This window comes from Balaenoptera physalus, assembly GCF_965194825.1.
Source record: "Balaenoptera physalus genome assembly, chromosome: 1".
Lineage (NCBI taxonomy): Eukaryota > Metazoa > Chordata > Mammalia > Artiodactyla > Balaenopteridae > Balaenoptera > Balaenoptera physalus.
In genome coordinates, this window is record NC_138882.1 from 138449448 (window position 1) to 138461750 (window position 12303).

General features: G+C 35.7%; 1 protein-coding gene across 4 annotated transcripts in view; it reads left to right on the forward strand.

The window, feature by feature from the left end:
• Positions 1 to 12303, forward strand: part of SLC35D1 (solute carrier family 35 member D1) — a 61208-nt gene that overhangs the window by 18132 nt on the left and 30773 nt on the right. For 2 of the 4 annotated variants that reach the window (XM_082420922.1, XM_082420920.1), the window contains one exon: positions 1241 to 1279. The exons of the other annotated variants lie outside the window; for them this stretch is intronic. In XM_082420922.1, the coding sequence (XP_082277048.1) occupies positions 1241 to 1279 (39 nt within the window). The remainder of the gene's footprint in view (positions 1 to 1240; positions 1280 to 12303) is intronic. 4 annotated transcript variants of the gene reach the window in all.

Below are 12303 nucleotides of genomic sequence, written 5' to 3' on the forward strand. Positions count from 1 at the left end.
ACTGTGTATCACGCAAAAGCCACATTACTATTAACCAAAGATATCTAGTTAATGTAGATAAAGGCAGAACAAGCATCAGTTGACTAATGACTTTCCAAAGGACAGACTGTGTTTAAACTTGTTAGTCGCTGCCTCCAAAAGGGAATGTCTGTAGCACAAAGCCAGTGATTCAGAGTCTCAGGAATTGGAGTCTGGCTTTCTGACAGCACGCCCTGCTAGGTGTTCTCACGTAGGGATGGGAGAACAGACCCCTTGCTGTAGCTCTCACAAGGCCAGCACTGTAAGCACTGGTACACTGTATAACGTCTTCATTATATCACTGGTTAAATTACATGGCTCCGATGAGTTTTACGGGAAAAGTTCCTGCACAGATCATCTCCTGGGAGGTGTAGCATTACTAAGCATTACTACTAAATAATGAAGAATTTTTAGGCTGTTGCTTTAGCCTGTCTAGCGTTATTAATCTTTTCTGGGTCCCTTTGTGGATCATTGCAGACTGATTCTCAAACCCTGAAGTGTTCTTTCCACATAGAGACAGGACCTTCCGGCTTTCTGGGCCTTGGTATTCTCAAATGTAATACAAGTGGGTTGGATCAGTTATTTTTTATTTATGAATGACTAGATCTTTCTCTTCGCCCGTATATTGTTTGACAAAGTAATGTTTTTAGCCATTCTTGCCTTTGAGGATATGCTTTTTTCAAATAAGAGTAAGTGACCCCATTGACACTAGTACTGGAGTGTGTAGTTTTGACATGGTATGTAGGTTTTAACATAGGCAGCAGAACCTAGCAAGAAGGGGTATTGAAGATATGTGGGTTCCTATTCCTTTTCTGAACTAGGAGCAGGAGGCAGGCAGATGGTTACAGTAGTGCAGAAGATGGGGTGCTAACTAGGACCACTGGTTGCATGAACTTGTCTAACTTTTCCAAGGTCGGGGGGAACCATGCAGATCATTTACACCACGGACATTGTCTTCTGCCTTAGCAAGTTTCCTGGCAGTTTACTTTCTAGGCTAAGGATTCACTTTTTTTCTCAAGAGTTTTTTGGGGAATGAATTTTCAAAATAGAATTCATTAACCTTTTTTTTTCTTTTAACCATGAAGTCCAAAGACTAAGTGGTTTGTTTATTTTTAGTCTTTATAGTAAGCAGGGAGGTATCCAGACACATAAGAAAATGTCTCAATGATGCTTTGGATTTTATTTCAAATCTCAAGTAAATTGGCAACTCTTGGCTTAACAAATTTTCCTGGGAGTGAGAACGGTTGCATCTAAGACTCAGGTACATGTTGAAATTATTCCCTGCTTTTCACTAGATCAGGGTGGTGATTTGGTGCTAATATTGCATTGTAGACATTGCCAAGTTGTCCCAGCACTTTCTTGCTAAGCCTGCACATAGCCTCAGACTTTTCACCAAGATACTGGTCCAGATAGGCAGATCCATCGATTAGAGCTAGTTGATTAGACAAAATCTGATTGTATTCCTACACTAGATTTTCTTTTCTTTTTTTTTTTTCTTTTTTTCTTTTTAAACTGAAGTGTAATTGACTTACAATATTACATTAGTTTCAGGTGTACCTTCACTAGATTTTATTCATTATGTTATTGATCACTGCCTAATCTTACTCAGAGTCTCCCTCTCTTTCTTTATTTCCTTAACCTAAGCAACTAAAGAACACATTTTTTTCATTAAAGTTTTTTTCTAAATATTTTTATTTAACTAAAAGTCTTATTTAAACCAAATGCCTAGTTTTAGGAAATGGTAGGTCCATATGACCTGTTTGCCCATTACTTATGCCACATTCTTTTCATGCCTGTGGTGTGTATTACGTTACACTGTCAGCACCTGTAGAACCAGAGACTTCATTCAAAACAGAAGGAAAGCCTTAGAAAGCACGTTTGTATGTTCAGTCTATAACCACAGCCCGCGCTCAGCCAGCACTGAACATTGCCGGCCTTGTGTCAGAGAGCCCATCTAGTTCTGTGCCACACAGAATGACCAAGCAGCTCATTTTCTTCACAATGGCTCTTTATCAGTTTTCTCTAGAGGCAGAAGTTTTGTTTTGTTTAAAAATTGAATAACAAAGTACATTCTCACCGTGCCTTCTTTATTTCCTATCTTAGGGAGAAGAAAAATTCGCTTGTAAATCTATCACTGAGAGGTAACAGTGATAGCAGTTTAAGTGAATAATCTCCCTGAATGTAAATTATGTATACATTTAAAGAGTCTGTATTTTATTCTCTCAATTGATTCTCACAAGAGACAGATGGAGTAGTTTTCTATATTTGTAATATAGGTAGAGGTTTAGAAAGGTTAAATGACTTTATGATGGCCTCACAGAAGATTAATGGCAGAGATAGAGTTAGAACTTCCGCTTTTTGACTCAGTAACCATGTGGAACCATCTAGGAGAAAGTTCAGAATATATTGCCTTGTCTTTCGTTTTCCCTAGTAGTCCAGATAGCAGGATGAAGGTTATGGAGCTGAACAGGTATTTACTAGCTGAATAATTTTGGTAAAGTTACTTAATATTTCTGAGCCTAGAGCATAATAGCTTAATAAGCAGTAGCTTTTATTGTTTTTATTATGCCATCTTTATGGCATAATAAAAGGAGAGTGGACTCCTTTGTACTGTAGGACTGTTTGGGTCATATTTATCCTGCAGCTATACATTCAAATGTCTGCTGCTTGCCAAAGATCCATTCCTATGGCAAAGCAGGGGAATGCAACAGGCTGCCTGTCCCGTTGACTGGCTTTCTCCAGAGACAGGCTGAGTATTTAGGGAAAGAAAAAAATCCTGTGAGAATTTTCTATTTTTGAATTATTTATAAATGGAATTATGTCCTTGAGATTTATTTTAATATTCTGTATAGTTATTATGTTCCCAAAGGGGACTGTGCACTAAATATTTGGGGCATTTTTCTGAATAAAATTTGATGCTCCGTGTAGAGAACATTGGGCTTTGAAATATGTTAAGTCTACCATGGATTAGCTGTGTTACCTGAAGTAAGTCACTCATTGTCTTCTGGGGATAATAAGGCTTGGCCTTTCTATTGTAGGAATCAAATGACAGGTCATGTACAGAAGCACTTTGTAAACTATAATGTGCTCCATAAATATAAGGTGGTATGTTTTTATTGCTGCCGTTTGTCCCTTCACTATCAGAAAACCTGACTAAACCATCTTCAGCTTAGTGCTCTGAGGCCTACCATGGGGCCTGGCACATGATCGGAACTTAGTAGATGTCGAATTGTACATTGAAAGCAGTGAAGGACTGTTGAGAAAGGATGAGAAGAGAAAAGAAAGATATAAAAAAAGACCCAAGTGAAACTTTTAGGGATGAAAAATATAATCAGAATTGAAAAATAAAGCAGAAGGTATCAAACAGATTAGGTACTATACAAGAAAAGTTCAGTGAATTAAACAAATAGTAATAGAAACTATTCAAGATGAAGTTCAGAAAAAAAGACTAGAAAACAAACAAACAGATTATTAGTGACATGTAGGATAATATTAAGGGTCTAACATTTGTGTAAGTATCGTCCTGAAAAAGGGGCGGGGTGGGGGAGAAAAAAAATATTTGAAGAAATAATGGCTGAATTTTTTTGTCCAAATTTGATGAAAAGTCTAAACCTACACCCACAAGGAACTCAATAAACCTTAAATAGAATAAGCATAAAGGAAACTATACCATAAAGAGGGACATTCCATAATGCTAAAAGGGTTAATATTAGTGGGTATAACAATACTGAGTGTGTATGTACTTGATGAGAGAGCTTCAAAATATATGAAGCAAAAACAGATAGAACAGACCTTTCTGTTCTAAATAGACCAACCTACAATTATAGTAGAGATTTTAACATTCTCCTTACAGTAATTGATAAAACAAACTCAGAGTCATTAAGGATAGAGAAGACTTGAACAGCACCGTCAACCAAGCCGACCTACTGACGTTTGTAGAGCACTCCGCTCAATAGCAAGAGGATACACATGTGTTTCAAGTGCACATGGAACAATTCACCAAGATAAACTATATTCTGGGGCATAAAACAAGTGGTCATAGTTTAAAAGAATCAAAACCATACAGAGTACGTTCGCTGATCACAGAATTAAACTAGAAATTAATATGTATTATAAAAGAAGAAAGATTTAAATTCAGTGATCTAAGCCTCTCCCTTGAGAAACTAGAAAAAATAAGAGCAAATTAAACCCAAAGTAAATAGAAGGAAGCAGAAATCAATGAAATAGAAAACAGAAAAGCAGTAGAGAAATCAATGAAATTAAAAGCTGGTTCTTTGAAAAGATCAGTACAATTGCTAAACCATGGCCAAGTGATCAGGACAGAAAGTCAGAATACAAATACAAATACAAATTACCGACATCAGGAATGAGAAAGGGGCATCATTACCTAGCCTGCATATATTAAAAGGACAATAAGGGAATTTTATGAACAATATACCATAAACTCAAAAACTGAGATGAAATGGACAAATTTTTTTTTTTGCACAGACTGTACATTTTATTATGTATGTAATAATGCATGTAATTTTATTATATGCAGAATATAAAATAAATATCTTTAATCTCTTTAAACAAACAAACCAACCAAAAAAGATGGAGTTGAAAGTGTGACAAAGGCAGAAGTGACTATAAATTTGGTCAGTTATATTTGAAACAGAACTAAATTTAACTTAGGGAAAGGAAAAACAATAATTGAAATTCTTTTTTTTTTTTTTTTTTTTTTAATCAGTCATCAATTTTATACACATCAGTGTATACATGTCAATCCCAATTGCCCAATTCAGCACACCACCATCCCCATCCCACCACGGTTTTCCCCCCTTGGTGTCCATACGTTTGTTCTCTACATCTGTGTCTCAATTTCTGCCCTGCAAACTGGTTCATCTGTACCATTTTTCTAGGTTCCACATACATGCGTTAATGTACGATATTTGTTTTTCTCTTTCTGACTTACTTCACTCTGTATGACAGTCTCTAGATCCATCCACGTCTCAACAAATGACCCAATTTCGTTCCTTTTTATGGCTGAGTAATATTCCATTGTATATATGTACCACAACTTCTTTATCCATTCGTCTGTTGATGGGCATTTAGGTTGCTTCCATGACCTGGTTATTGTAAATAGTGCTGCAATGAACATTGGGGTGCATGTGTCTTTTTGAATTACGGTTTTCTCTGGGTATATGCCCAGTAGTGGGATTGCTGGATCATATGGTAATTCTATTTTTAGTTTTTTAAGAAACCTCCATATTGTTCTCCATGGTGGCTGTATCAATTTACATTCCCACCAACAGTGCAAGAGGGTTCCCTTTTCTCCACACCCTCTCCAGCATGTGTTGATTGTAGATTTTCTGATGATGCCCATTCTAACTGGTGTGAGGTGATACCTCATTGTAGTTTTGATTTGCATTTCTCTAATAGTGATGTTGAGCATCTTTTCATGTGCTTCTTGGCCATCTGTATGTCTTCTTTGGAGAAATGTCTATTTAGGTCTTCTGCCCATTTTTGGATTGGGTTGTTTGTTTCTTTAATATTGAGCTGAATGAGCTGTTTATATATTTTGGAGATTAATCCTTTGTCCGTTGATTCGTTTGCAAATATTTTCTCCCATTCTGAGGGTTGTCTTTTGGTCTTGTTTATGGTTTCCTTTGCTTTGCAAAAGCTTTTAAGTTTCATTAGGTCCCATTTGTTTATTTTTGTTTTTATTTCCATTACTCTAGGAAGTGGATCAAAAAAGATCTTGCTGTGATTTATGTCAAAGAGTGTTCTTCCTATATTTTCCTCTAAGAGTTTTATAGTGTCCGGTCTTACATTTAGGTCTCTAATCCATTTTGAGTTTATTTTTGTGTATGGTGTTAGGGAGTATTCTAATTTCATTCTTTTACATGTAGCTGTCCAGTTTTCCCAGCACCACTTATTGAAGAGACTGTCTTTTCTCCATTATATATCTTTGCCTCCTTTGTCATAGATTAGTTGACCATAGTTGCGTGGGTTTATCTCTGGGCTTTCTATCTTGTTCCATTGATCTATGTTTCTGTTTCTGTGGCAGTACCATATTGTCTTGATTACTGTAGCTTTGTAATATAGTCTGAAGTCAGGGAGTCCGATTCCTCCAGCTCCGTTTTTTTCCCTCAAGACTGCTTTGGCTATTCGGGGTCTTTTGTGTCTCCATACAAATTTTAAGATGATTTGTTCTAGTTCCGTAAAAAATGCCATTGGTAATTTGATAGGGATTGCATTGAATCTGTAGATTGCTTTGGGTAGTATAATCATTTTCACAATATTGATTCTTCCAATCCAAGAACATGGTATATCTCTCCATCTGTTGGTGTCATCTTTAATTTCTTTCATCAGTGTCTTATAGTTTTCTGCATACAGGTCTTTTGTCTCCCTAGGTAGGTTTATTCCTAGGTATTTTATTCTTTTTGTTGCAATGGTAAATGGGAGTGTTTCCATAATTTCTCTTTCAGATTTTTCATCATTAGTGTATAGGAATGCAAGAGACATCTGTAAATTAATTTTGTATCCTGCAACTTTACCAAATTCACTGATTAGCTCTAGTAGTTTTCTGGTGGCATTTTTAGGATTCTCTATGTATATTATCATGTCATCTGCAAACAGTAACAGTTTTACTTCTTTTCCAATCTGTATTCCTTTTATTTCTTTTTCTTCTCTGATTGCCATGGCTAGGACTTCCAAAACTATGTTGAATAATAGTGGTGAGAGTGGACATCCTTGTCTCATTCCTGATCTTAGAGGAAATGCTTTCAGTTTTTCACCGTTGAGAATGATGTTTGCTATGGCTTTGTCGTAGATGGCCTTTATTATGTTGAGGTAGGTTCCCTCTGTGCCCACTTTCTGGAGAGTTTTTATCATAAATGGGTGTTGAACTTTGTCAAAAGCTTTTTCTGCATCTATTGAGATGATCATGTGGTTTTTATTCTTCAGTTTGTTAATATGGTGTATCACATTGATTGATTTGCATATATTGAAGAATCCTTGCATCCCTGGGATAAATCCCACTTGATCATGGTGTATGATCCTTTTAATGTGTTGTTGGATTCTGTTTGCTAGTATTTTGTTGAGGATTTTTGCATCTATATTCATCAGTGATATTGGTCTGTAATTTTCTTTTTTTGTATTATCTTTGTCTGATTTTGGTATCAGGGTGATGGTGGTCCCATAGAATGAGTTTGGGAGTGTTCCTTCCTCTGCAATTTTTGGAAGAGTTTGAGAAGGATGGGTGTTAGCTCTTCTCTAAATGTTTGATAGAATTCACCTGTGAAGCCATCTGGTCCTGGACTTTTGTTTGTTGGAAGATTTTTAATCACAGTTTCAATTTCATTACTTGTGATTGGTCTGTTCATATTTTCTATTTCTTCCTGGTTCAGTCTTGGAAGGTTATACCTTTCTAAGAATTTGTCCATTTCTTCCAGATTGTCCATTTTCCTGGCATAGAGTTGCTGGTAGTAGTCTCTTAGGATGCTTTGTATTTCTGTGGTGTCTGTTGTAACTTCTCCTTTTTCATTTCTAATTTTATTGATTTGAGTCCTCTCCCTCTTTTTCTTGATGAGTCTGGCTAATGGTTTATCAATTTTATTTATCTTCTCAAAGAACCAGCTTTTAGTTTTATTGATCTTTGCTATTGTTTTCTTTGTTTCTCTTTCATTTATTTCTGCTCTGATCTTTATGACTTCTTTCCTTCTGCTAACTTTGGGTTTTGTTTTTTCTTCTTTCTCTAGTTCCTTTAGGTGTAAGGTTAGATTGCTTACTTGAGATTTTTCTTGTTTCTTTAGGTAGGCTTCTATAGCTGTATACTTCCCTCTTAGAATTGCTTTTGCTGCATCCCATAGGTTTTGGATCATCGTGTTTTCATTGTCATTTGTCTCTAGGTATTTTTTGATTTCCTCTTTGATTTCTTCAGTGATCTCTTGGTTATTTAGTAACGTATTGTTTAGCCTCCATGTGTTTGTGCTTTTCACGTTTTTTTCCCTGTAATTCATTTCTAATCTCATAGCGTTGTGGTCAGAAAAGATGCTTCTTATGGTTTCAATTTTCTTAAATTTACTGAAGCTTGATTTGTGACCCACGATGTGATCTATCCTGGAGAATGTTCCATGCACACTTGAGAAGAAAGTGTAATCTGCTGTTTTTGGATGGAATGTCCTATAAATATCAATTAAATCTATCTGGTCTATTGTATCATTTAAAGCTTCTGTTTCCTTATTTATTTTCATTTTGGATGATCTGTCCATTGGTGTAAGTGAGGTGTTAAAGTCCCCCACTATTATTGTGTTACTGTCGATTTCCTCTTTTAGAGCTGTTAGCAGTTGCCTTATGTATTGAGGTGCTCCTGTGTTGGGTGCATATATATTTATAATTGTTATATCTTCTTCTTGGATTGATCCCTTGATCATTATGTAGTGTCCTTCCTTGTCTCTTGTAACATTCTTTATTTTAAAGTCTATTTTATCTGATATGAGTATAGCTACTCCAGCTTTCTTTTGATTTCCATTTGCATGGAATATCTTTTTCCATCCCGGCACTTTCAGTCTGTATGTGTCCCTAGGTCTGAAGTGGGTCTCTTGTAGACAGCATGTATATGGGTCTTGTTTTTGTATCCATTCAGCAAGCCTGTGTCTTTTGGTTGGAACATTTAATCCATTTACGTTTAAGGTAATTATCGATATGTGTGTTCCTATGACCATTTTTTTAATTGTTTTGGGTTTGTTTCTGTAGGTCCTTTTCTTCTCTTGTGTTTCCCACTTAGAGAAGTTCCTTTAGCATTTGTTGTAGAGCTGGTTTGGTGGCGCTGAATTCTCTTAGCTGTTGCTTGTCTGTAAAGCTTTTGATTTCTCCATCAAATCTAAATGAGATCCTTGCCGGGTAGAGTAATCTTGGTTGTAGGTTCTTCCCTTTCATCACTTTAAGTGTATCATGCCACTCCCTTCTGGCTTGTAGAGTTTCTGCTGAGAAATCAGCTGTTAACCTTATGGGAGTTCCCTTGTATGTTATTTGTCATTTTTCCCTTGCTGCTTTCAATAATTTTTCTTTGTCTTTAATTTTTGCCAATTTGATTACTGTGTGTCTCGGCGTGTTTCTCCTTGGGTTTATCCTGTATGGGACTCTCTGCGCTTCCTGGACTTGGGTGGCTATTTCCTTTCCCATGTTAGGGAAGTTTTCGACTATAATCTCTTGAAATATTTTCTCTGGTCCTTTCTCTCTCTCTTCTCCTTCTGGGATCCCTATAATGCGAATGTTGTTGTGTTTAACATTGTTCCAGAGGTCTCTTCGGCTGTCTTCATTTCTTTTCATTCTTTTTTCTTTATTCTGTTCCGCAGCAGTGAATTCCACCATTCTGTCTTCCAGGTCACTTACCCATTCTTCTGCCTCAGTTATTCTGCTATTGATTCCTTCTAGTGTAGTTTTCATTTCAGTTATTGTATTGGTCATCTCTGTTTGTTTGTTCTTTAATTCTTCTAGGTCTTTGTTAATCATTTCTTGCATCTTCTCAATCTTTGCCTCCTTTCTTATTCCGAGGTCCTGGATCATCTTCACTATCATTATTCTGAATTCTTTTTCTGGAAGGTTGCCTATCTCCACTTCATTTAGTTGTTTTTCTGGGGTTTTTTCTTGTTCCTTCATCTGGTATATAGCCCTCTGCCTTTTCATCTTGTCTGTCTTTCTGTGAATGTGGTTTTTGTTCCACAGGCTGCAGGATTGTAGTTTTTCTTGCTTCTGCTGTCTGCCCTCTGGTGGTTGAGGCTATCTAAGTGGACAAATTCTTGAAAGAGACAGAACTGCCAAAGCTCACTCAAGAAGAAATAGATAACATGAATAGCCTTACTCTGTTAAATAAATTGCTCTATTTAATTAAAATAAGTAAAAGCCCTAGTTTTTAGCCCTATCTTTATTAAAGAAATTGAATTTATAGTTTAAAACCTCCCAAGAAAGGAAACTCCAGGCCCTGATCACTTCACTGGAGAATTTTACCAGATGTTTAAGGAAGAAACAATGCTAATTCTACATAAAATTTTCCAGAGTATAGAAAAGAACACTTCCCAATTGATTTATGAGGCCAGTATACCCTCTACCGCTAGCTGACAAAAATTACAAGGAGAGAAGAAAACTATAGTCCAAAAATACAGCAGTATATAAAAAGGACACTAAATCATGATCAAGTTGTGTTTATCTTAGGAATTAAGGTTAGTTTAAAATAGGAAAATCAGTTAATCAGTGCAGTTCATCATATTGGCAAGAGTAAAGTAGAAGAACATGTCGATAGTTTGAGAAAATGTATTTGACAAAAGTTGACACGCATTTATGAGTTTAATATTCTCAGCAAAGTAGGAATAGAAGGGAACTTTCTCAGCCTAATAAAGGACATCTACCAAAATAATGTATTGCTATTTTACTTAATGGTGAACAACTGAATACCTTTTCACTAGGACTGAGAACAAGGCAGGGATGTCTGCTCTCATATAATGTTTTATTCAACATTATACTCAAGGACCCCATCAGTGCAGGAAGGTAAGAATAAGAGATTAGAAAGGAAGAATTAACAGTATCTCTATAAAGACCATGATCATATATGCAGAAAATCCTAAAGAATCTAGAAAAGAGTGATTAGAACTAATTAGTTTAGCAAAGTTGTAAGATACGAGGTCAGCATATAAAAATCGACTGTACTGCCATATATCAGCAATGAACACTTGGCAACTAAGTAAATAATACCATTTATAAAAGCTTCAAAAGTATGAAATACTCAGGGAAAAATTTAACAAAATATGTCAATGTCTGTACACTGAAAACTTTATAAAACAGTACTGAGAGAAATTTTAAAAGACCGAAATAAATGATTTTTATATTTATGAATGTTTATGAATTGGAAAACTTGATATTATTAATCTGTCAATTCTCTTCTAATTGATCTGTAGATTCAACATCGTTCCAATCCCATAGCAGGATTTTTTGTAGAATTGCTAAGCTGATTTTGAAATTTATATAGAATTGCAAAGGACTTATCATAGTCAAATTTGAAAAAGAACAATGTTGGAGGACCTAGCGAATATCATACTAACTGAAGTAAGTCAGACAGAGAAAGACAAATATTATATGATATCACTTATATGTGGAATCTAAAAAATAATGCAAATGAATCTATATACAAAACAGACTCAACAGGTACAGAAAACAAATGTACGGTTACCAAAGGGGAAAGGGAGTCGGGGGGAGAGATAAATTAGGGGTATGGGATTAACAGATTCAAATTACTATTAAAATAAAGAAGCAACAAGGATTTACTGTATAGTACAGGGAACTCTTGCGGTATCTTGTAATAGCCTATAATGGAAAATAATCTGAAAAAATATATAACTTTGCTGTAACCTGAAATTAACACAATATTGTAAGTCAACTATACTTCAATTAAAAAAAAACTAAAATTTTTAAAAAAGAAAAGAAAAATTTTGGAGGATTTATCTACTTGATTTCAAGACTTTTATAAAACTACTGTAATCAAGACAGTGTGGTATTGGATTAAGAGTAGACATTGACCAATGGAACAGAGCAGAGAATCAAGAAGTACAGATAGACCATCTGGTCAATTGTTTTTGTTGAAGGTAACTAAATAAATCAATGAGGAAAGGATAATCTCTTCAACAAATGGTGCTGGAACAATTTGACATCTATATGCAGAAAAATGAACCTTGACCCTTACCTCAGGAAATACACAAAAATTAATTTGAAAAGTATTTTGAGTTGCATTGTGTTGTTGCTCCCCTCAAAGTCATGTTGAAGTCCTACCCCCAGTATCAGGATGTGACCTTATTTTGAAACAGGGTCATTGCAGATGTAATTCGTTAAGATGAAATCATAATGGAGTAGTATGGACCCTAAATCCAGTATCAATGGTGCAGTTATAAAAAGGGTAAATTTGGACACAGACAGTAACATAGAGAGAATGCCATGAGAACATGAAGGCAGATACCAGAATGATGCCTCAGCAAGCTAAGGAACACCAAAGATTGCCAGCATATCACCAGAAGCTAGGGGAGAGGCGTGGAACAGATTCTCTCTCACAGCCCTCAGAAGGAACCAACCCTGCTGACACCTTGATCTTGGACTTCTAGCATTTAGAACTGTAAGACAATGCATTTCTGTTTTTTAAGTCACTCAGTTTGTGGTACTTTGTTACAGCAGCCCTAGCAAACTAATACAAAAAGGATCATAGACCTAAAAGTAGAGCTAAAACTATAAAACTAGAAGAAAACACAGAAAAATATC